This window comes from Apteryx rowi, unplaced genomic scaffold, assembly GCF_003343035.1.
Source record: "Apteryx rowi isolate R43461 unplaced genomic scaffold, aptRow1 scaffold_85, whole genome shotgun sequence".
NCBI classification, from domain to species: domain Eukaryota; kingdom Metazoa; phylum Chordata; class Aves; order Apterygiformes; family Apterygidae; genus Apteryx; species Apteryx rowi.
In genome coordinates, this window is record NW_020451149.1 from 1,437,241 (window position 1) to 1,463,370 (window position 26,130).

The window sequence follows — 26,130 nt, forward strand, 5'->3', positions numbered from 1 at the left end:
ACATCCAAAAATACCAATTCAGTAGTCTTCTCCAAGCATTTTGCTCATTAACACACTCGTAGGATACAACAGGTTATAGTCACAGCCTTCCCCCCTCTGTTCCTTCTGTCAATTGGAAGCGCACAGCTTTAGAAATATGAGAAATGATACGTTGCATCACAGCTCTGGCTCATCTACCCTGGCATGCTGGCCAGAAGCCAGCACCAGATGCTCCAAAGGAAGGTGCAAATCCCCCGTGTTGAGCAGTACTACGATTAGAAGGAAATTTCTTTTCAACCTCCAGCAGTCAGTCACCTGTCTTATACCAAGCAGCGTGTTGAGCACTCCATTTTCTGATCTTAACTAGTATAAGCAGCAATTGCCCACAGAAGTCATCATCATCATTACCTAGTGTGTCCTTGACCTCAGTAATGCATGACACTTCATGCCCAGTTAGTATGTATACAAGGCTGAGTTTTAAAAGACTTATTCTAAAACTGCTGTTTTTTTTTTTCTTTAATATTCCTGTGTTCTTTTTTAACAGGAAGGGGTAACAGGAGCTCTGGCATGAGAGTGCTAGCCCTTCATTTTGGTCCTGTAGGCCCAGTTGGCCAGCAGGCACAGTCCTGCACAGCCCTCCAGTAAAAACACTTGTCTGTATGTACAGGTTAAATGCTAACCTGACAGAAACCTTCTCTGCTTTATTTCTGTTGTTTCACTTATTCATCTCCTCTTTGAGCAAGGAGGACTTAATCTTTCGTCTGCCCCTCATACAAAAGCCTCCTTAAGCTTCTTTTTTTCTCTCCCCATTCTCCACGCTGAGAGCCTTTGCTCTTACAGTTTCTTTTTAGAGCTTGAACAAGCAAACCTGAACGCAATGTCTGAGGTGACTATGCAATTCTTAAAAGCAATGTATTTTCGAAGAGTTTTTTTACCCCTCTTTAATATCACCTATTATCTTCTTCAACTTTGTGACTGAGCCCTCCTTTTACACAAGCTTCACAAGTCGATCTGCGTATATTTAAAAGAGAAAATGACCTCTGGATGTCTAATGCTCCAAAAATCAGGCTCAAAAGCATCTAACCTGTGACGACCTTCTCTTCAATCTGACTTCAGAAAGGGAGTCAATAAAGGCTGTTCCTGTTCATAGGACACATCACCACTCATTTAGTGCTGGCAATAAACACACTATTTTCCGTAAGTCCCCTCATTCTTAATACAGAAGGAAAATATTCTTCCTCTCCTTCTGCAGTTCCTTAATTAAAAGAAGAGTATGATCCACTGTATTAGCAGAAGATGGCAGATGGATTCCTGAAGATTGATTGTTCTTCCTTCTCTTCTTTACAATCGTTCTTACAAGAAAACCATACTACGTCCTTGTGCAATAAAAAAAAATACTCACTTCAGCCCTGGGAGATCCTTAACACTTGCTGTGATCTCTGCAGCTTCAGGAACAAGCTTTTCTACCAGTTCCAGTGGTCCCCAAAATGACTTATTTTGCCCAAGAAAAGTTTTTTTGGCTAGGGAAAAAAAAAAAAGACATAAAATGAGTCCTTTCAGGCTGTGCTAACTAAATATGCTCTCAAACACATTCAGAATTGAAATAACAGTAGAAAAAAATCACTGGAAAGAATCTTCTGGGACTGTGTGCTGGGCAAATACAATAAATCACTTTTTATGGACAAATGTGGAAATTACGGGTGTCATTTGAGTAAGGTAACAGGAGCTCAAAATAGATGCCAGACAGGGTTTAATACATCTCAGATATGGCAAAACAACAACATCCAGTGATAACCAGCAACTTAGATTCACTACTAGAGGCCAACATTTCTACTAGGATGCTGTCACTGTCTCTGAGCTATACTTAGTGTGTGCATGATCATTTTCCCTCACTGACCATCATCTTACAACCACGAAAAATAAACACACCACCTTTAACCTCCTTCTCCTCCATATATTCCAGGGTCTTGTCTGTCCATCCTCTCCTCCTTCAGAAAAGCTTTCTAGAGACCCCCAGGAACTAAAGTGCTAGAAATGCACTTGCTTCTTTAACAGTTTTATTGCTACTTCACAGCAGCAGCAAGAACACTGAAAATTGTTGACCTCAAACTTATGACCAGCAGTAGGGGCACTGACGAATGGATAGACAACAGCAGCACTAAGAGTATGAATACTTCTCCCTTGCATAATGTTACCTAAACTGTCACAAGAATCACTTCTTCAGCAGGCAATGCTGAACACAGCTACTAAAGAGGCACCGCAAGATGTACCTAAGAACGCTGAAAGAGAATTTAATATCCTCCATACCACTTTTCATCTCAAGCTACCATCATGCAAGGGCAGCAAGTCAAGAAAGGTAGTGTAGTACTTAGCAATTTTACTTGTGACTCCATATTACACAGTTAAATACATACTCTGCTTGCAGTTTTAGAGAGCAGCTAGGAAGACGTTAGCTGCACAATGCCGAAATCCGCAATTCTGACAGAACTATTGAGAAAGGATCTCAGTGTTGCAGTTTCTTTCCCTGCAAGAGGAACATTAAGCCACTAATGCAGGAAGTGCAGAAAACCAGGAGACACGCATTTGCTGAAGAGGCCATTTTATCACCAAACAATTACACTCATCACATCTGAAAAGTTGTTTTAAAAATGACAAATAACTGCAACAACCATAAACATTTCACCAGCATCATTACACCTTAAGCAGATTTCTCAGATTTTGTGTTCCATCAAACCAGCTGTCATCAAATGCAGTGACCCTGTTCTTGAGTCTTTCTTGAGTCTACTGTAAATTACAAAACCGGGTTTTTAAAACAAGATTGATCTTTCTCACTCCTACAGTATCACAAACAGACCAGGAGGACTCCTCTTAAACAGTGTTACCTTTCAAGCCATGTTTAAGGCAATGCTCCATCACAACGAAGAACTGCTGAAGAGGTGCATAGTCAGAGTCCAGTGTTCTGCCTAGATTAAGTGCTGATTCAATCAACCCCTTTATACTCAGTTTTGCCATGTTCATCAGGTTCATGCGTTCATTAGCCATGAGATAGTTCGGATCTATAAAAAACAGAAGAAAGACACTGTTAAATAACAAAAGTTATTTTTAATACAATAAGATATCCCATGTCTCTCTCTCTCTCTTTTGTCCCTCAGCTTTGAAGGCGTTTACAGCGGCAGCAACCCTTTGATGCGAGGCATTCTCTTCAGGTCTTTTGTTGAGACTATCAAAATTAACTAGTGCCTTATGGTGAAAGCCATACCGAAGTGGGAATAGGTAATATATCACACTAAGGGTGCCTCAATACTGAAAATAAACTACAGACACCTGAAGTTTTGAAGAAAGAATTAAGACAGCCATTAATATTGTGCTTAACATCTGACAATGCGTTACTGAACATTACAGCTGTCCCTTGCTCTAACTCAAATCCCCAGCTATGTCCAGCAACTACAAACCAATAAAATTGTTCACTTGTGATTTGCAATTCAGTCAAAAGACAATCATAAATTCTCTCACACTTAATCCATCAATATTCATCTCTATCCAGTCTTCCATCTTTACTCAGAATGACTTATTTTTAACTTGGATGTAACATGGAGCCAGTTTCCACCCATCTCTTTTCATTTTCTCAACAATATTGATGTATTTTACTGCTGATAATAAGGAGCTGATCTTCATGGTTCTGCCAGCACGTTTCTTATTTCCAACACTAACAGATCTTTTCCAATACTATATTTTTACTCTACCATATCATAGTTACTTTTTCCTCTATTGCATCACACCACATAAGAATTCAGACATATATACCTGATAGATGCTTTTCACTGCAAGAAACAAGCACAGACATCCATTTCCCAAATTACACCCTGCCTTGCAGGCCTCCCATGCTCCGACTTCTCTGGCCCAGTCTAAGATGCTAATGCAAACGCCTGTTCTTACAGAGTGCCTCTCTTTTCAAACACCATCAGGGCACTTGCAACACCTCAAGAAACCTGTTTAGTACTGTTTCGTAACTACAGTGAAATTGTTCCACCCCGCCAACAAAAAAAGTGTATTCAAGCTTTAGGCCTAGAGATATTCAGTAATATAGAAAAATCCTTGCTACTTACATATAGCATTGCATCAGTTGCACATGTTTTCTACTTGCATCTGATCCACCTACAACCTCACATCCAATTTCTGAGCTACAAGTTCCTTGGTGCAAGCAGTTCCTCCTTTTAAGGCATGTTCATTCCACAGCTGCTGCTGTGGAATGAACCACAACCAGCTGTGGACCCTTGAACTCATTTACCACCTTTACTGGTGAATTTACTAAACCTAGCAGCAGAAGCATGACAAAAGCACATCTAAGAGCGCACACCTAAGCACAGTGTAGACATCTAAGCTGCCATACTGACACACAGCATGCTTGTGTTTAGAAAGCAAGTAAAGCAAATAAATACTTGAGACTGAAATCCTTCTATTAGAACAAGAGCAAATATATTTATACTTAAAATGCAGAGGAGTGCTTAGGTAAGTTGGACAAGAGATGCCATAGAAGTAACTAGAAACCTAAGCAGTAGAATTTGAATGTCTGTTTCTGCTCGTTCTGTGGACTACCCTCATCCAGACCTACCTAACAACTCCCACCGCCTTTAGGCTGCTCTCAAGCTCTTTTCTGACTGTTTGGAGACTCCATCTCTTCAACATGTAGACAGCTTAGACAGGTTCCTACACCTCTCCTGGAAACACCAGTCATTGTCAAGGAAGACGAAAAAAATACAATCTCTCTCCTCAGTGGATCCACTCCCAAGCTGGATTCTTGCAGGATTTCACGTTTTTCTTCAGCATGTTTGCTACTGAGTAGAGATCAAATCTCTACCAAGCAGGTCAACTTGAGCTGTTTGGGTTGGTCACAGCTCTCATACACCCACTCCTCAATATAAGTTTGAAGAACCATTTCTCATAATTTAAAATGCAACAACTTGCCAAAAGCTAAAGGGGACATCTGAGACTACTGCAGTCTTCTGCAGGACTTGCCCTGTGTCACTCAATTGCTCAGATATTAGTAAGTACAGATTCCTTGTCATCTCAAATGCACCACAACTAAGATGAGGCATCTTGTCAGCACCCACCATCCACAGGGAGAGGGCAAGGAGCAAAACTTCATAGAATTATACAATTACTAGAAATCACGTCAATCACACTTACAATCTTGGATATCTCCTGCGGGCTGGGCAGCACTGTAGGCCCAGCAGCCTGTAGCTGATACGAGCGATAGTTAAAGTAACCTGTGATTGAACCCAAAACGGGCAATGAGAAGAGTCACTACCACTGTGTGATTGAGACTCCCTATACCAGACAAAAAGAGCCAAGGAAAGGCACCTCAGGATTAGGAGAGGAAAAGCAACCAATGAAGCGGAGCCATACCCAGCCTTGAAGAACCTGCAAAATATAAAAGGGGATCAGAACAGAGAATAGGCTAACCCCTTGACTAAAGGGAGATTTGCCTAATCTACCCGTGCAGTGTGCCATGTTCAGGTTCCCATGGCTCCAAGGCTAGCTGGCCAACAAGCTGGTGAGGTCTTATTAATAAGGACCAAACATCACTGCTTAGTTTTGCATGACTGTATACACATACAATAAGGCCTGTCTGCCAGAATACAGACTATTTTTATAAGGAAGGCTGACTGCTCAGATAAATACTCAGGCTTAGCTCTATTGCGACAGTGCTAGCAACACTCGAATCCCCCTCATGAAAGCTAACAGCTGTAAAACAATCCACAGTCCAGGGAGAGCTGCTGGTCAAAGCGGCTGTCACCATTCAGATCCTGATACCATGGGTACATTTGTTCAGTCTCTTCAAAAGCAGGTTACGACAAAGCCTCTTTTCTCCCCTTTCTTCTCCAGGATGAAGCAGTACCAGAAGTCTCCTTCCCTGAATTTTGCTGGAACCATCTTGACAGCTCCTCTAAGGAGCAGCCAGTACTGTTAGCAGCAGGCTCTGAAAGGGAAGGTCTCCAATGGAGATGGGAAGCATGCAGGAGGTGCTAAGCAATACCACATGGAATTGCCGCACACAGTGACTAGCAGCAGCCACTGGCCTAACCACACTCCTGGCCACATCTGCTGCCGTGGAAAAGCGGCTTCTTGTTCAAAGAAGTCTCAAACAAGTCCAGCTGTTCTTCTGCGTCTCCACCCAATCTTCACCTGCTAATGGACAAAGTGATCAAAACTCCTTCTGAATTTTACTTGACTAAATGTAAACTTTTCAAGTACTGACTCTCTTGGTTCCCAGCTTGTGAAAAGACTGCAATTAAGAATTTGCAATTTATTTTCATAGTTAAGATAACTTCCAAATACTGGTTTAGGAATGCAATTCTTGCAGCAGAGCTGGACTATAGATGGATTTAATTTAGTGGGTGCTCTTTATTGCCTTTACAGAACTACTACTGTTTTCAACTGTTGGATTTGGCACGTATATTGAGCAGATTGATTTTGTGATTTGCAATCCATTTTATGCTTTGCAATGTAGCTAAGAGAACAATCACTCTTAGTAGAAATTGAGGAAAAGAGAAAAAAAGAGACATAATACAAAACAACCGAATTCAAAAACATAGTTCTTGTGCATGCAAGTAAAAGAAACTTAACGCTACCGAGTGTTTTCTTCTGTGTCCTTATGGATAATGCTAACGAACAACACCTCACACTGCATCCATCATAGTCGCTCTTTAAAAGTATAGGAACATCACTACAGTATTAGTGAGAAAGCTCTCCTACCACAGACACAGCTGTAGGCCCAGAGCTGTGCTTGGCTTGGCTACCATGATTCAAACATTTTTTCCCCCCCACTGGCTAGGGTCCTGCAGCAGCATTCCCATAAGTAACAAAGCGCTACCGAAGTGCGGAGCTCTCATATACCTGCTTTTTGAAGAACTCATTGATCGAATCAGTGAGGAGCAGTAAGGCAGTCGTCCAAAGTGATTCTGCTTACATGACAAATCAATTGCTAATGAAAAATTAAAGAAACTGTACAAGATTACTACGTGGGGAATGTTGCTTACACTCTGGTTATTAGCTAATTAGAATTATGATAAGAGTCCAAGGACACTGCTCAGAATTAGGGTTGTACTCCATTAGATAACCACAGGAAACCATATGGTTTTCTTAGAGTAGGGAAAGCTGCTGCCTTACACAGACCCACACTGAGGTCAAGGGTAAGACATGCTTTTTGAGGCAAGAAGCACAGCTTCCCATGAGTCTGAGAGATGCGTAACAGTCACGTGTTAACTGGGGTCAATACTACACTAATTAAAAGAAACTACCACGAGTAACAGATATGTATATGAAGTATGCTGAAAACAGCCAAAGATTCTTTCAACACTTTTGAAGGATAAGAGCTAACCTACAAGTCTGAGCTGATGAAAGCACTCAGGAAAAAAAAAAGAAAGAAAGAAAGAAAAAAGATAAAAGATAAAGCAGGGCTATGCTTCATTTAAGACTAATATGTGCAGTCATGGCCTTAAGAACTAAAATAGCAAATCAATGAAAAATATTTTAATTAAGCTACCTAATTAAAGGCTTCTGCTTCATTAGTGTGTTGTGAATGAAGGCATTCTGTATATGCAATTCATCTAAGACTCTCATTTTGCAAACAAAGTAACTGTCGTGTAGTAAGAAACTAGATAAAATCCCAAAGATTTATTCCAAAAATAAAATCCTGAACAGTTTATACCCTTGTTACATGTGCTGCAACATATACATCTTAACATTTAGTCTAAAAAAGCAGGCCAGGCAAGTAAAGATGATTTTCACACAGTAAGACTATTCAGCTTGCTTTAAGTCAACCCAGCCATTTTCTGCTTTGACAATCTGACCTTGACTTGAAATTCCAATTCTCAGTTTGAGCCAATACTTTCTGCAGCCCTCTAACTGCAAAAAGCCCTATGTTTTACTATACATGCCGTGCAGTAAACCCTAAGAGTAAAACCTTGGCCCTTAAATTTTGGCTTTCAATGTCATTGGGATTCCAGTTTAAGTTATCTTACAAGTATCAAGATGGTTCTATTCTCTAAAAACTGAAGCTTCTACAGAACAGATCTTTTTTCTAATCAGCAACACCTACGTTTAACATTGGATACCAATCATAATGAGTGAACTGGACTTGCATCCCACTACAATGACAGTTACAAAAGAATCAGCTAATCTTACTGTTTCCTTGAAACAACAAGCTCCCAGGTTCCCCAGCATTTAAAACGTTGCCTAGTCATTCAGACACCGACAGTAGCAAGGGCAAAACGTTCCTCAGAAACTTCCATAAAGAAGAAAACATTTCCAAAACATCTGAGAATCTCAGGAACCTGCAGCTTAGTTTTAAAGGTAACAGACATATCTAGGAACCTGAAAGTCAAGGGAAAAAGTCAATGCACTACTGGATCTCAAAAGATCCAGCTGTGACTGTACTCTAAGTACTTCTTGCCTAACAATGAAAACGTCTTCCCCTCCTCATATTAAATTCACTTAAAAGAAATAAAAAGAAATGAAAACAAAATTAGAATTTGAATCAAACGCTGGGATTCATGATACACCGTCAATATGAGCATATCTGCTCAAAGTAATGCCAGTTAACTACAGTGAGGTTCTACCTATACTGAATCCATCTCAAATCAAGAATCCTAACTCGAAGTGATCTAAAATTTACAAAGGTCACTTCTGTGTACAGCACAGAAACAACATCTTGCAAACAGTTTATACTATATTCAGATTAACTGAGATATGTCATGGTGAATCACTCGTTTTCTAAACATACCAGCCAGGTATCTACAGTGCACTAAGTTTCAGTTCAGCAATTCACCTACATAAAATACACATTAGCTCTAGCTGCTTAGACTATGAAATCCTGGACACATGTATAATTTCAAATACCTGTGCAAAACAAATCTCTAAGGAAACTGAGAGCCCTCATTATTTTGACTGTCTTTTCCTTAGCCTCTGTTCTGCCACACCGCACAGTGTAGAAGGTGAGAAAACTCCTCTGAAAAGCTGAAGCTCTCTGCAAATCATCGAACAAGTGTCCAGAAGCAGCAGCACCATGCGCATTCTCTTCCTGGAGTAATTTGTTTATTCCTTCTCCTGGCAGCCGAAGGTCCTGGGCCTGCCTCCCTAGAATTTAAGCCAGCACTGCATCTGCGTCAACGGGCTCAATTACAGCCAAGCAGGGTCTTTCATGAGCAAGAGAGGGGGCAACTTTATCTTGCCACAAGTCCCAGAGGGCATCGAGAATTACCATCCTTGTCGTAAATGCTGCAGAGGGGTACAGACGACCACACGCCATCTGCCCCAGCGCACCATCTGGTATCTGAGTTTAAACAGCTGTAAGTCGGTCCATGCTAAGACACCAGCTTATGAGCCAAGGTAACTAAGATGTGGCACGTGCTCCTTTTTCCACCCCACAGCTCCGTGGGCAGCTGTTTCCAGCTGAATGGCATGCAGCAGGTAGCTGAGGGGGAGGGCAGCACCTGCCACCCCCAGAGCTATTTGCTTTTTGCATGTGATCCAGAGCTCTTCGTTCATGATGGGCAAATAAGCTACAGCAAACTAAGGCTATTTTACTGCTGCGCCAAGAAACAAACAGGAGTTTCACATCCTTATATATTTTAACTTCCCATATTTCATTTGAAGCTTTCCTGACATGCCCTTGCATTTAAATGCTCCGTTTTCTTTCTAGTAATGCAAGCCCCTGACTGCCATCTCAAGGAAGAGGCAACACGTATTTTGCATATCATACACAGAAACTGTCTTAAAGGTAAGCAGTGATGAAAAGAAAAATGATATAGTTTATGCATCAAAATGGATTTTCGCGCTCAATGGACCCACTTGAAAAGATCTGTACTATCTGAATTTGCAAATATAAATACAACTAGATTTTGCAGTGTCATGGCTGATGTTGCTTTTTCTTCAGCAGGAAACATGCTTAAACCTCTTCACATGAGAAGGCCCTGCATCTAGCTGTGTTACTTTGCCTCTATTACTATCAGTTATTAGTCCAGTAATAACCACAATTACATATTTGATGTCATTTTTTCATTCACACTGTTGCTCATACTTTATCTTCTACTTATAATCCTGAGTGCACAAAGTAAATGTGCTTCACTTATTTTTACCGTTTTGTTTCACTAAGTTTTATATTGAAATTGCTCATCTGTACCATAAACAAACAAATGCAGGATTTGATTAACACTCTACCAGTGAGAATTAGACCAGAAGCAAAGCAAACACTGGTAAGAATATGGCATCTCCAATCAACGCCACCTTCCAACATACTCAGTTCAAAGTGGCAAAAAGAGCTGAGCTTATGCCTGCAGGGTTATCAATATGGGAAGAACAGGACTTGTGCTCTTAAGTTTCCTAGATATTGACAGCCCTAGCTTTAGCTTCTAAATTGACATCACTGCTTTGCAAGGCTTTGTCCTGTATAAATAAAGACACCTAGATATTATCCTTGTCATCCCTCTCTTGCCTCCAAAAGGTATATAAACCTTTTGTGCTGCAAAACATCATAACCACGAGCATGAACAGTTGTATTGAGTCATCAAATTATAAACTTACTCGAGTGCAGGCTGAATCAAAGATTCATGTACTCGCTTACACCATTTTGAGGAATCAAACAAGAAGCATTATAAAATATTTCTCATTTAGTACTTCACAAAATTTGCAATACAGGTTTTAAAGTCACTTTTGCAAAGTCTCATCTCAATAAATAGAAAAACTTCAGAACACCTGAAGCTTAGAGGTGATTTTTTTTTAATCTGTCATTTCAAATTTAAAATGTACAAAATGAAATGTAAGTTAAGTTGTGTATAAATCAGGCTCAGGAAAATAAAATTCTCAGAATGTATTTAAGAAAATTAGCCCCCTCTTTATTCCCTTTTACCATCTCCACTTAGAGTCAATCTGGTCAAAAATCATAGTACAATTTTTTTAGGCAATATTGTTTGTGAGTACACACACATTTCAAAAAGCAAGCAGTAACAGTAAGAATTTAGAAATCAAGGTTGATCAGATGGAACCCATGACAGGTCGGATAAAAACTTAGAAACACAAAGCCTTTGCGTTATTCATTTTAAAAGGAAATGAATGAAATTGCAAAAGTAACACACACACACTTGAGTGATCAAAGACATTTTCTTTAACATGCTAACAGTGGAAGCCAAATATCCACACGGGAGTGCAACTTGTACAGCATGTTCCGGCTGTGAACCTGGTTCAACCAGACAAGCACGTTTGCAAAGCCACAGCGGTTGGCACTGGAAAGGAAAACTGTATCTTGCACTCACGCTCCAAATAATAAGTTAAAAGCCAATCATTAGTGGAAATAATAGCTGAAAGATGTTGGTGTGGCACGCACCTTCAGTATCATCACGCAATTGCTCCACCACATCTGTCAAATCCTCCCAAGAGTCTTTGCAAACAGCAAAAAGAAAGGAAAAGAAAGAAAATGTCATGCAAGCCATGATCGAAAGGAAAGATTCAAAATCAAGGCACAAGGAAAGGATAACTGAAAGGGAGATTTGTACAATACAAGGCTCAATTCATATTGGCAAGAGATTTGCAAGTCAAAAGGATTTATTAGTCTGCACAAAGCAATACAGCAAAGCTTTTTTTTCCCCTTGAGAAAAAAATTAAGGCAGGCTTAAATAAAGCTTGAGAAGTTTTGTTTTTCTGTATTAAGACAAGCAACATTTTTGTAAACCACATCCTGAAAAAAAAAGAAATGCATTATTTTGTCTATAAGACGAAAGCACAAAACTGTTGATGCTTATGCAACATCAGCATTTACTTCAGCTTCCTCCTACCCAAAAAGGACCCACAAAGTAACAGGGAAATACATCTGCAAATGAAAAGCAAGCCCTGCAAGCATTGCATATTTCACAAAAAAGACATATTGAAGACATAAGGAAGGTTAAACCAAGCTCTAATTCCATCAGGACCATCATTCCAAAGCCAAACATCTAGCAGAAGTGATTCAGCTTAGCCTGGATGTGGGTCACAGGATTTATGTCGCTATTCCAACGACCACCAACTAAGGCCTTGCTAAGGAAAACCCCTCTTCCTACCTGCTGGGCGTCTGCAGATGGCTGGCGGCCAGAAGGGAGGAGGTAGATATCCTGGGAGAGGAGCAGGCAGGACAGAGAAGACTCGTTTCAGCACGCCCAGCAGTTCCCTGGTTGTGAACCCACGAAACAAAGCCTGACGAAGTCCCAGGGGGTCTGAACCCTGCATGATTTTCAGCTCCCTACTTACGTGCCTTCTCTCCCCAGCACTCATTTGCAATCTGTTCCAGCTCTGTAGCACAGGAAAGGCTCTATTCCCCTTTACAGGCCAACTGTGGCAAAGTCCTGAGCAAAGTACACATGCTATTGGGACCTCCTCCCTCCCACAGAAAAGCTATCACCAGCCTCCTCCCCGCTAGGAGCACAAGTTAGCTAACAGCTACCATATACACAGTCACTGCACTTGAAGGGAAAAACAAGTCTTCATATCATTTTGGCTAACAACCCCACCAATCCCCAAAAGCTTTCTGTGCTGCAGTATCACCAACCAACAGTTTTCTCATCCTTTCAAACTGTTCTATTCAAACTAGCTGATTTTTAGGAATTAGTTTTGCATCAGTTTTCTTTATAAACCAGAAGCTCATTCCTCCTCTGGCAAAAAATGTGCAAATAAAAGCAGCAGGAGAAAATGACTATTTATTGCGTCCTGCTCATATACCAGGGTTAAATCAATCACCTATTTCGCGTTCGGCAGGGATTTCTCCTCCCCCTGTCAGGGGTGAAGAGGGAGGGAGAGCGAGCACAGGCAGGTTTACCCAACCCTGCTTCCTAGGAAGCAACAGGAGGTTTGGCTCGAGAAATTTCCTGCTGCGGCAAGAACAAGGCACTGGTGATTCTCCCCGCCTTTCCCCAGCTTCCCCACACCTTACACTTACGGCCTTGCACATATATGGTCTCCTGTCACCGGTGTTAAAGCTTTCTGCAGTTTCAGAACATTTTTCGTAGCTCATAGTGCAGTGGTGGTCAGAGGAGATTTTTCTTGCGCTTTTCGGGAATTGTACTGCACTCTTGCTTCGAGGGCAAGAAACTGGACTCCGTGTCTCATGGGTCCTCCTCCCCTTCTCCACTTTGTTAGGAATCAAAATGCAGACGCTCATGTGACTCGGGAATTCGGTATTTGTAGAAAACAGCAAAACTATATACACAAACTAATACCGCTAGTACTTTCTCATCTGAAACTGCATCAGGTAAGAGCCTAGCTGCACATGCAATGATTTAATAGCATTTTCCATCACACGCAAAGATCAGAACCAGATTCCGATAACCCCAGTATCCCTACCTGCATACTGAAATTGAGGGCAAACATAATCAGTAAATGGTCTCTTACAAAATATTCAGTTTTTATCTAAAGCATAAAATGAAGTCCCAGAATTTCACAGCCAAAGAAGATTTACAACTAGCTTGGAAGTGGGGAAGAAAAGAGAAAACTACCAGGCCTCACTAAACCTTTGATGCACTTATCTGCCATGCACTCCTCTTTCTCAGTTTTGATTTTGTCACTTCTAACTCCTTCCTTCAGGCATTGCATAGGCGAGGGATAAGCCTCCAACTATTTTACATGCCTGCACTCCTCTGGGCTCTTTCTTTGCTCAGCTCCATATCTAAAAAAACACCCAAGACCTCCATTGTTTGTGACAGATACAGAGGCTTTCATATAGAAGAACAGATTTTGATTTCTCATCGCCTAAAAAAAATTACCAGCATAGAAAACCACTGACCTATACTAGGTCAGCAAAGTCCAAGCAGTCCAATATCCTACCTCATATGAAATCAGGGCTGAACGTTTCACAGGCAAGTGCAGAAACTTCACGTTGCTCTGCTGGCTACATTTGGACAATGGCTACCTGCTTCACGCCACAGGACTAAGGCGTCTTGTTTTCAACCCTTCACAAGTGATTCATGCAAAGCTTACAAAGAAACATCCAGAAAAAACAACGGCGACTTCTCTATCTCCCTATACGCAACAATCCTGTCTTCTTTTGAGTGAGAAATATTTGCAAGAATTGTGGGAATTCATGTTGGGAGACCAAGGGATGTGTACAGATAAAGAAGAAAAAGCACAGATTTAATTAGCTCTTTATTCGCCTTCAAACCCTTGTTTGCAAGGAATTCCTATGGCTGTTTTAAGACAAAAATGTTTGAACTTTTCAGTCATTTCTTTGCGCATCCAACAACAGTTTGCATACATTTCATTTCCTCTTTTACACTGTAGAGTCACTTTTCCCAACTTGTCTGGAATTTCCATCTCACAAGAGCATGGGGGGAAACCCCTCCTAAGACAAAAAAATGACTAACATTAGGACTTGAAAGTTTCCATACCCCTCATCATGATACCTGTAAGAGAAACTCAGCACTTTCAATCATTATGCAAAAATATGAGAGCCTTTAACTAATGCATACCAAGTCTAGAGAACAGGATGATCAAGACTTCCAAGTCTTCATAAAATTTGATTGCCTCATTCCAACTGGATTCTCAAGATGGCTAGTATTATGGAATGGAACATCATGCTAAAATAAATATACCAACTATATTCTTTACAAAGGAACTGAGGTACTTATACCACTAATACATTAATCATGAAATTCCCATCTGTTATTTCACAAACAAAGTTTTTCAAGTAATTTTCTTCTTTATTGACACAGCAGCAGAATAATCTCAACTGGTTTAACCACAGGAGATAGTCCGGCAGCAGTGTGGGATTCAGTTTGAGCTAATTTACCAAGTCTCACACCGGGGCAAGAAACCTTTTGCAGTCTCTGTAAGCTCACTCCAGTGCAGCAGTGTGAGTTCAGACACATTCTTAGAAAAAACTACAAACATTTTCAAATCCAATGTTAAATAGGTTTCTCGAGAGATTTTATCCTCTGCTAACAACCAAAAAAAAAAAAAAAAAGAAATCTTAATAAGCAGGAATACTAACATACATGAAGCAGCAGCTCCTCTGTGTTAACACACCTTTGTTCCTGCTAGTAAGAATACTTACAAAGTGGTGGTGATTAATGAACGGTGAACCTTTACATATAGTTTAAAAAAAAAAAAAAAAAACCAACCTTCCTTTCTAAACTTATCTTCCTGAATTTGGTCTTATCTTAGTTTTTGTTTCACTGTTTCAAAGAAATAGACAATATCTAAAAGTTACCTATACTGAAAGTTGTAACAAGCCATGCAGGAATAACGCATATTGCCAGCAGGTACACCTTTCCCATGCAACTGAAAGCTTTTAAAACTAAACCCTGGAAAAATATATCAGCATAACAATACTTTCATACTGCTTTAAACAGGCAAAAGCGCTTGGTTTTTTGAAGACTGAAATTACAAACCTAACGCGGGGTTGGGAGTAGGAACCTTTATGAATACTCCAAACGGTCATACCTCTCCAACGCCTTTCCAGCTGCACGCTGCGGTACAGTGGTCCCACACCTTTCGGCAGCACCCGTCAAGCAGCAACCTGCCACACTACGACACAACATTAGGAAAACACGCTGCATGCAGAAGCTGGCCAAATGAAGGGGAAGTCAAGATCACAGACTCTGACACCGTGGGCTAAAACCAGTATCAGATTCATTTTATGGGGTTTTTCAATGGGTGTCTCATGAAAAGAAATCAAAGCAAGAGTTGCTGAACACACAGCAGAAGTATCCCGGGGTATTTGAATCAAACCTAAACAAGTGTTAAATGTGTGCCCTTTAATAAATGCTGAACAAGTTCCTATACTCCTGAGTTGCACAAAAACCTATGTATTTCCTTCAAACTGCCTATACAGGATGCATTCATTAAGCAATAATGTGCAGCAAACATTATCACACACCATCTTAGCCTATACTGGGCTACCACCCTCACGTACATTCCCACAACTTGCACAAAGTCTAGTGGCAGAACTGCATGTTCCCCAACACACATGCAGCTCCCTACTCCATCAATTTTCTGTCCATGTCCTCTTTACTTTTATTAGTAAAGTACCCTGCAAGTGGAACTAGTAGCATGGCAAAATCAAGAAGTCTTATACTGCTGTGGGATTTATTCATATGCAAATAAAAAGGCACTCAGCAAAGAATCTACACATGCTTACATCGTTTCCAGGCGCAGTATCAGAATCAAGTTCCTCCCAAAGCAGACTAAATAGGTCAGAACCTGTTTTTTGTAAGCGTGGAAGTTTCTAATATGGAGGAGAATCTGAGAAGTCAGTGAAGTAATCAAAAAAACCCAGCATCAACTTTGGGAAGCAAAAGCAGAACCTGATACAGAAAATGCTCAGCAACAGTGACATGCAAGTAATACTTCTTTGGCTGCTCTGAAAGGCCTGTCCCAAATCTACTTATTTTTGTATAAATGCTTACAGGAAATCTAACTCTCTTGAAGAGCTACAAGCAAAAAACTGCAAAAAGCCCAGAGTCCCCATGCTTGGTCTAAGGTTCTGCCTATGAATAAGGAAAGCGCTTGTTTTTAAGCTCACCCACAGCAGCGGGTGAGGTATGTACTAAACACACCCGCAGCAAAAAGCCAGTACCAGGAAAGAAAACTGGACTGCATTCAGGCTATCTTCATGCACTTCTATAAACTCCCCCCTTCCCCTGCCTGATGATTTGCCATATGGTTGACAAAAGGTCTGGGGATAGAAGGAAAAAAAACACCCTCCGCATTTAAAATAACACCTACAGAAGTGCTGACAAGTTTTTTAGGGATGAATAATATATATATATGTGAATCAGGAAGACAGTGAAATGAATTGAATCAAGCCAAATCAAACCACAAACAAAAATGTCAAGGAACACAAGGGTGGCTCTTTCCTGATCTCTCTTTCTTCCTGACTACACGAACTTTATCTAAGCCCCAACCGTACAGAGCACTCCAAGACCTCTTTCTTTCTCCTCCAAAAAAAGCAAGAGGAGACCATTCCTCGGTGCCTCATTAACATGCATAACTCAAACTGCCCTGAGTTTCGACAGCACTTTTCAGATTCACTCAAAGGCACTTAAAACAGTAAATGAAATCCTACAGCACCCATAAGTACAACCATAATCTACAGTTTCACTGTCAATTATGTCTCATTATGCCCTAAAGAAGCAAAGTATCATCCATGTTTTAGAGGGAGATGCTAATAAAATAAATGCCGATGTGCGCTCACTGTAAAGTTAATTACAGAATTATTTTCTGGTTTTAATTTTTAGTCCGCTGCTCTAACCATTTACTACTGTTTGTTGGGCCAAAGCAGCCCACAACATAAGAGAAAGTTGGAAGAGTTTACTGAAAAGTAATGAATATGCATGACAAATTACTTTCATATCATTTTTTTCCTTTAAGACTACCATATTTTCCTCCACTGGATGGAGGAATAATACTTTTGCCATGAAAAGGAAACCTACAGTCATATTATTATAGTTATTTAAATTGCATTATCTTATATTTGTTACCTTAGGAATGATAAATAATTCATTTAATAAGGAATCATTAAATTGGTAAAGAAAGGCAATTAAGTAGATGCAGTTAATATTATTGCAGGTGTGTAATGAGTAATTTTTTTCCATATTAGAGTTGCAAATCAGATGGATCATGAAGTGTCAACAAAGAAAAAGGCCAAGCAAAGGAGTTCCAACATCATATTCCAACACCTTTCAATACAAACATTCAGGAAACAACCACACAGCCTGCAGCCTAGACAGCAAGTGAGAATCTAATAAAAACTTAGGGAGAAGTTTAAAGAAAAAAAAAATCTTTTAAATCACTACATAAAAGTCAGATCTCTAAATACATACAGAGAGAGATCTCTAAATATATATATTTATTCTGCTTTCAGAAGTGCATATATATATATATATATATATATACACACACACACACACACTCACATATAAATGCACTTATGAAAGCAGAAAGCTGTATCAAATCAGGGCTATCAATTTCTCTAGATCTGTAGCTCTGCTGGGGGCAGGGGGAAGTATTTTCACGGGTACAGAGAAAAACTAAAACGTGAGCTACACAACACCATTCACACACAGCCTTCTCCATGCTTACTGTGGCTGTAAGAGAACTTAGAGTGACCACAGCTTAGTCACTGCTCTCTGCCAAGGAGACAGCCTTGCGTACAGAAGGAAAAAAGAAGTCCATTCATTTCCTCCTGCAACCGGTATCTGGAAAAGCTGCTTACAAAACGGGAAGGTGGAGGAAGGGACACTGAAAAAGCCTGACAAACACATTCTCCCGTGCAAGTATTGCTGCATCAGCGCGCGCCCGCCTGCAGGTCCCAGCCCTGCTTCCGAGGCAGCCGTATTTGTGCTGATGTTACTGACCTTGGCGCAGTCTGGGCTACGCAGATAAAGGTTAATTTTATCCATTTCCTCTTAGCATGCAACACATTCACTCAGTCCCCGTGCTGTTATCCTGCACCAACCAACTCTGTTCTCTCAATCAATGCATCCTTATCCAGCATTCAGCTCTCCAGAACTGCTCGCTTTACCTCACATTACAGCACCCACAGCTTTGGTTTCAGTGCAGCTTGTGACAACTGCAGTGCTTTTGGTGAAAAACCTCTACTCTTAGTAGATTTAATACCATCGTCATCACTCGTATTTTAAAGCACGCTACTTACTATTTGGCAGCAGCCGTGTCAAACTAATACTTGACCATTTTTCTTATGCCCCAAGCATTTTAACATAAGTAAAGGCTTGCATTGCATTAAGAGAAATAGAAAAGTCACAAATCTGTAATGGGAAGGGAATACAAAGGAAGAAAAGAAGTGTACAGAGGGCTCAAGGTATCCTAATGCCACTCTCAATTACACCTAAGTCAATAGGAACGGTACACCAAGCACTATTAACGGCATAATCACACCTCACATTTTACTCCTCTCTCTGCCAGGGACTTTAAATGTGACCCGCTGCAAGCCCATCGATCCGTTCCCCACCACTCCTGCAAGTGTAAACCCTCCCACCCCTCAACCTATTGCCCACCATAAGCATTGGGAAACTGATTTCAAAAGGGTTTGAAAAGATCTCCAAGTGATCACCATCAGACATTTCTGTATGCTGCAGCAGTATGGAGTTACCTGAGATCATGGGCTGTTTCTCCAGGGCCAGCCTCTTTCCAAAGGAAAATTCATGAACAACTGCTATGAGAAACTCTTCATCTTATTCTGGCATTTGATTATACAAAAAAAAAAAAATTCTTTTTTATCACCAATCTTCACTTAGACTAAACAAGCTTAGAAGAGGAAAGAAAATACATCCTGATTGTAATCTCTTAATTACAAAATAGAAAACGTTTACAAAATTTAAAAATTAAAAAAATATAGAACCAAATAAGAATAATTCTGACCTCAGTCTCATCCTAGCCATCTTTAAGGACTCCAAAGCGCACATCTTGGCCACGAAAGCCATGGGGCTGGACAACAGTACTCCCCTTCTACAGGGTACCCTCTCTGGATTGCTTAAAATTGACTTGAAAGCTGACAACCTAGTACTAATCTGTCCTGAGGAGCTCTTGAAAACTTCATCTTCTCCCCACTATGGTCCAGGGTCAAATGTTCATCTTTTCTCTGTCATTTACCCTTCTTCACAGCTTTCTTCCTGGCTCATGACGCGATTCAGTGTAAACAAGGATCTCCCCTCTGCTCTCTCAGAGAGATCACAACCTTTATCATGTTACTTGTCAGCATACGCTGTCTGGATTACATGACCTAACTGCTAGTCAAAAGATTTAAGACCATTACCACACTTGATTTCACACATCTTACATATTCCTGACTTCACAGATGGCCAATCTGGCATTCCGCGTGCTTTTTCAAGCTCCTTCCAACTTCTGACCTATTTAGGGGTTCCTGCCACCATACATATTTTAAGACGGATACTTTTCTTACAAAAGAGTCGCCTCCTGCAGTTTCTGTCAAGATGCAAAAGGTTCCTGCTATTCTTAAGTACAGTACTGGCATCACATTTGTCTTGTAATCTGAAAGCCATAACTCCTGAAGCAATTCCGGCTCTCCTAGACGGCTTGCTTTTCCCATTCCCCACTACTAGAGGAAAATCTAAGTCAAAGTAATGGTTACCGTGGTTCCTTCCTAGGTGCATTTTGTTCTTCCCAGACCCAGTGCGGGCTTACCAGGGCCCAGGGAACTAAGAGAGCCGCAGTCCCCCCTCCAGCACAGCCCAGCACGGCACGTGGGCCCTCATGGCACGCAATTCAGTCGCAGCTCAATGGCTCTGCAGCTCCCCCTTTGGAAAGGGGCTGTTCTCACCCACCCACCCCTGTCCCCCCGCGCAAGCCTCAACGCCGACTAGATCAGTCATGACAGTGCTGCCTTTTTGCAAAACAAAGAAAAAAAGGTGGTCATGCTGCATCCTTAGATCATTCTGAAGACTGATTAATGGTTATACTTTTTTATTATTATGATGGGCAAGAAAGATGAAAAATTATTTGAAAAGAAACTACAGGAAAAAGAAACTAAAGGGTGGTTCAATAAACTGTGCAACAGATGAACAGGTTAGAGGTATTTGGGCCTTCTTTGAGCAGAGCATTTGTTGTTTCTAAAGAGCTGTACAACTACTTGTGGCATTTCACATAAATATGCATCTATAGATAAGAGAACTTTTAAATTACTGATCAGAAAGCGGGGGGGGGGGGAAAGATCTTAACTACCAAAATCATATATGGAAAAGATAATTTGATACTTGCATATGATAAACATGATACTATAGTTCACCTTTTAGTGCAAATACAAAAGTATTTTAAACAGTAAGTGATAAAATAATTCTTGACAGTTGCAAGTTCAGATGATACAGTTATCCTATGTATTGCTTGTGCGCTCAATTACAAGCCGATCCCACGAGCATTACAATTTCCATTGCTCTGATGTAAAGCTCCCCCTAAAGAGTCATTATTTAAAGTAGATATTTACCATCCAGGAAAACCCTACAAGACCATTTCATATTTCCTAACTTTCCACAAAAATTCAGATTAGTGTTTAATCCCATATATGCATACGTACTCTTGAATGAGCAACAGAAAATACAGTTGTGATGTTTGCTACACCTCAGTCCCTAAAGATGCCTCCAGGAGGATTATACATGCTGCAAACAAACAAGAGCAGCCAGTAGCGCCACATTTCATCATTTTGTGATGCCTGCATAGCACGGTGAAGTTCTGACTGCCTAATGAAGAATTAGTGTTTACTTAAAGAAAAACCTCATTTTCTAAGCTAAGCAGACTTATAGTTTAAGGCAAAATCAGCTTATTTTTACTCACACAGAATTGTTTCAGACAATCAAAAAAGGAAATCAAATGTTTTTACTGTTAAACTTAAGCATCCATGTTACATACATGGATACATGGATACAGAGAGGTGTAAAAAAACTGAGTAACTATGCTAATGCTTTATACTAATGCATCTATAAAGTGCCAGATGTTACTGGTGAAAAAAATAAATTTAAAAAACCCTAAGTTTTGCTCTTATTTACACCAAGGAACTCCAACTCTATGGCAAGGAACCAAATTACTCCAAATCTACACTGCTTCATCTGAGATCAGAACCTCTTTCCCAAAGTACTGAACCTTTGGCTTAAGCAGCTGCAGAACCGGGCTTAGCCTTACCAGAGCTCAACACCACTGCAGGAAGGTGCCTATGGTTTTTAAGTATCACTGGATAAAACTGCAATTACCACCATGTCCTAATTCTCCTTAAATTACTAGCTCCCTTCCTGCCCCTCCAACTCAAATCACAAAATTGGCCTGGAGCTGGATTCCTCTAGGGAAGGCTAAGGCGAGCAGACTCCCGAGGAAAGGGCTGACAGCAGGTCTGGTCTCAGAAATAATGAGCACCAGCTGCGGTTTCTGCCTCTCTGCTCAGGGAGCCCTTGCAGCAAAACCGCAAAGCACACCTCTAGCTCCCCCTAACATCCCAACTGTAAGATCTAGCATCTTTTTAAGCTCCTCTTCTCATGTCTCTCGCTCTCACTGGAATTAATATGCAGTGTCTTGATGAGGGATATCAAACCAGAGCAAATAAGAATCACTTCCTTTGGCTTCCTCTGGTATGTTTACAGTGTATTTCCTAACTCATCTGCTCTAAAGAGTCAACAACAACAAAAGAAGCAACAGTAAAGTTACCTGCTATTAACTAACTACTCCTTCTGTGCAAAAGAGACAGAATTACTGTAGCTTATTTATCAGCAGTCCAGTTTTCTCCAATATCTTACCTGTTTCCTCCTAGCTATGGTGTAACTACAAGAAAAAAAAAAAATCTTTAAAAAACATAAAAAGCTCACAACATAGCCAATCATACGAAGCAAAATTTTAATGTTTAAGACCTATGTAAGACCCATCAGCTGAAAAAGTTAGGAACACAGAAGAGGAGAAGCTACCGAACATTAGTCTTCCATATAATTTGGCAACAGTATTCATAGGGCATAACGTGAGGGCAGCACAGCAGAAATATGTACAAGTTAAATTTCTCTAGACTAAAATCTCATGTTCCCATCACATTTTAAACTTTTCCCATCTTCTGTTATGTTCTTGACCCTTCATCTTCTCCTCTCCCTTTTTCACTGCACCTCCCCCGTCCTCCTTGCTCTACCAGCAGGCGCAGAGCTGCTCTCTTCCTCCTCCTTCCCGGGTCCTCTTCTCACCTACCACATTGACATCGTGGGCTGGCAATGCTGGGAGAAAACGACTAGGGGAGACAGCTCCGAGGCAAGGCCAGGAGTTCAGTGTTGAGCTCACCAGGACAGCAGCAGGGAGAGGAGGAGGAGGAAGGCAGGACAGCTGCTCATGTGCTGGGGAGGGGGGCTCAGCCTCCCTGATGGCATGCAACAACCAGCACATCACAGTGAGGAGAGGCCAGAGGCAAAACCTCTCGGGAAGCAGGAAGAGCTGAGGGACAGCGACTGGAGGTTTTGAGACCTTATTTTAATAGGCTGTTGGATTTGCAACTGCAAAACATCCTTTTATTTTTCACAAGTCTTGATTTCTAAGAACTGCAGCCTCTTGTTTTGCCTCTGGCAGAATTCTGGAGGGTTTTTGCATCATAATTTCTACTTTCCTACATCAATTATATGGACGTGTTACAAAACGAGCCACCCCAAGGCCCCAAATCTCTTGCCTACCCTCTCAGACAAACATCTGGCATTTGTAAACCCCAGCATCCTGTCCCCTGAACCCCTGCACCCACTGAGGAGGCAGAAGCAATGCTGATGCTGTAACAGCACTTCTAGCGCTATGGCTAAAGCTGTGTCAGCTTTCCCATTATGAACGCTTTTTCCTGCGCTTATCACCTCTGCTATAAACATCATCTCGGTCCAAAAAGAAACTGTCCTTCTCCCTCCCAAACAGCAACCTTCTTAAGCTATGAATGTATAAACATCTCCATAAAGGTCATTATGATATGGCTCTTTTTTTTTTTTTAATCATTTTTGACATACATATTAAATAATATGTCAATGAAATGAACAAATACTATTTTCCAACCATTTCTGGTATTTGCGAGAAAGTGACTATAATTAGAGCTTAAAAAAAAAAAATTATTTTGGTAGTTTTGGGGAAGAGTTCCTCCAGTATTAGCGTTTGAATTATTTTCAGAGAGGCATGCAGGACTGCAATTTGTGCACTATATTACACAAATGGGACACGTTTTCAACATACTGAAAAAAAGTAATCTGGAAAAACTCTGTTACTACAGAAACTGGATTCATCCAAGCCCACTTTCCCCTATGAGTTTGTCCAGGGGAAGAAGGTGAACAGAGAGAAAAAAGGCATGTGCAGTGGAATATGGATCTAGATAACCCCAAGCTGCAGACATAAGTTTTTCATCTGTACTCAGAGAAGACTCCTAGATTTCTTAAAAGGTCATTTACTAACCATAATATAACAAGCCAAAAGAGTAGTCAATGTTTTTGAGAGAAAGAGAGAAAGAGAAGTATCAATCCACCTACATTAGAATGTACCGTGCAAAAAAAAAAAAAGAATTTTTTTTCCAAAAATAATACAAGGAGAACTGAACAAGGTCGGAGTAAGCGTATGCCACAAAAAAAGAGCATGGAAATAGGAAGTCGGCTGAATTACTGCACCCTTGGCTCACCTTACGCTGACTGCTCTGGCTCCATGTCTCTGAGCCTGCAGCACCTCTCTAAAACCCTGGGACATGTTTCAGAGGGAGCTTTAGCCTCTTCTTTTGAAACCTCTTTCTAATGTCTCTCTGTATGACTAGACCTTGGGCAAACAAATCCAAACCCAAAGGCTGCTACCCCCAAAGCTGTTGTCAAATGAGGTGTCAGGGTTTTTTCACCTGGGAATTTTATTGACTTTAAATCTTTTCCCCAATTTTTTAAGTTGCTTCATCCAGCAAGACAACAATATAATAAGGCATTACTGATTTGGGTCGAGCAAGACTGCTTGATGGAGTCATGCTTCTGCAGTCACCAGAAAAGGGCCTAGTGTGAAAAGATGGAGTCCCCTCCCGGCAAGACTGAACCATGCTCGGCATCCAGCAAGGGGCACTCAGAACCCAGCAGTATTGGTGCTAAGAGACTATGGAGCACAAGCTACCATGCAAAATTGGGGCAGGAATTTATTGTTTCTCCTTCTTCCCCTGCTTTTCTACTGGTAGGGCAATGTGTGGATGTCCTCTTGGTTTTTTAATACTCAAAGCTTTCAGTCCTCATTTCACCTGACCTCCTAGTAAACTGTTTTCACTGTCAACCCAGACCACAAATCATTATTCAAAAACAGAGAAAGATATGTTGCATCTAGATGCTTCAGGCTTCTGAGCCATTATAAACACTGGCACATTCAACAGAAGTGTGCTGGAAGACCTGTGACGGTATTCTCGCCCGACATTAGGCGTAAGTGCATAATCACTCGGGGCTTTCCAAAAACTACCCATCAATCACAGGCAGGTACAAGTCAGTATTGTGCCAGTATGTTCCATTTGTAAAAGCTGACAGTTGAAAAATTCAGCTACAAGCCATGTTTTAAAAGTAACATCATGATTAAATGTATCATTGAACACACATCATGATATTTTCTTCCTGTGACATGCAAACCTGATCTTTTCGATACATCTTAAAAACCACAACTAAGCACAAATCTGCCTCTCTGAAAAGGGTGGATTACTAAAGACACTCACAGCAGATTCTACCTGAAGCATCAGTTTGGCTCTCTAACGTGTCACACGGTGTCCAGATACTCCGGACAGCACGAGCGCACCTCATCCCGGAGCCACCCCCTCCCGCACTTGCACCGCGGTTGTAACAATGCGCTGGCTGCAGGGACGCTGAGGCAGGGAACGTGACCGTACCTTCATGGGTAGGTTCTGGGTCGGGTGTCAGCGAGATGTCGTCCAGCTCGCGCAAGCAGAGCCATTCTCCATCCATCGACACTCGGAATTTGCAAAGATAGATGGTCTCCATGGCAGCCTGAGTGATCTTGTCTGTGGTGGGGGTTGGCATGTCGCTTTGAGGCGTCAGAGCAGACATGATGACTCAGCTGGTACAACAATAACAACAGAAAAACAAGAACTAAAAAGAAAAGCTTTCCGAAGAAGAAAATAAGAAATACCTTGCTATTAAGGACAGATATGCTCAGGATCACACAAACTGCTCTGGCCTTTTCATATATAAAGCAAGGTAAAAACGCTGCTCCTTCACGCTTGTCTCTTCCTCCTTCCTTTTCACCAACTGTCGGCGTCCTCAGCTACGCTAAAGGCTATTGATCCTAACAGACCACAGANAAAAAAAAAAAAAAAGAAAGATGAAAAGGAAAAAAAAAAAAGAAGAAGAAGAAGAAAAAGGGCTTCCTCTGATGATTACCCAAGCAAAAACAAAGGCAGAATGCAGCACAAGATACCCAGGTTTGCTGTAATCAAACTGCTGGTCGCCTTCTTCCCAGAGAAGCCAGGACAGCGAGTGCTAATAGGATTGGTTGTGCGCAGTAAGCAGGGTGTTGACCAAAATGGCTGACTAATGAACTGAACTGAAAATTCAGGCTCATGTGATCAGCTGCTCCGAGCGTAGGGCAAGCAATTCCCAGGATGCCTTGTAGAGGCTGCTGATGCAGGGACAGCAATGAGGCTCTCAT

The 26,130-nt window shown here is 41.0% G+C and overlaps 1 protein-coding gene across 4 annotated transcripts in view; it reads right to left on the minus strand.

The window, feature by feature from the left end:
• RUFY3 (RUN and FYVE domain containing 3) overlaps nucleotides 1-25,599 on the minus strand; it is a 51,614-nt gene extending 26,015 nt beyond the window's left edge. The window contains exons 1-3 of one of the 4 annotated variants that reach the window (XM_026090071.1): nucleotides 25,352-25,576; nucleotides 2,862-3,035; nucleotides 1,382-1,499 (exon numbers count right to left, since the gene is read on the minus strand). In XM_026090071.1, the coding sequence (XP_025945856.1) occupies nucleotides 1,382-1,499; nucleotides 2,862-3,035; nucleotides 25,352-25,529 (470 nt within the window). In that variant the 5' untranslated portion in view covers nucleotides 25,530-25,576. Of the gene's footprint in view, nucleotides 1-1,381; nucleotides 1,500-2,861; nucleotides 3,036-19,111; nucleotides 19,137-25,351 lie in introns of those variants that run through there. The other 3 variants (XM_026090072.1, XM_026090073.1, XM_026090075.1) reach the window with 3 other exon arrangements.
• Between the last annotated feature and the right edge of the window lie 531 nt (nucleotides 25,600-26,130).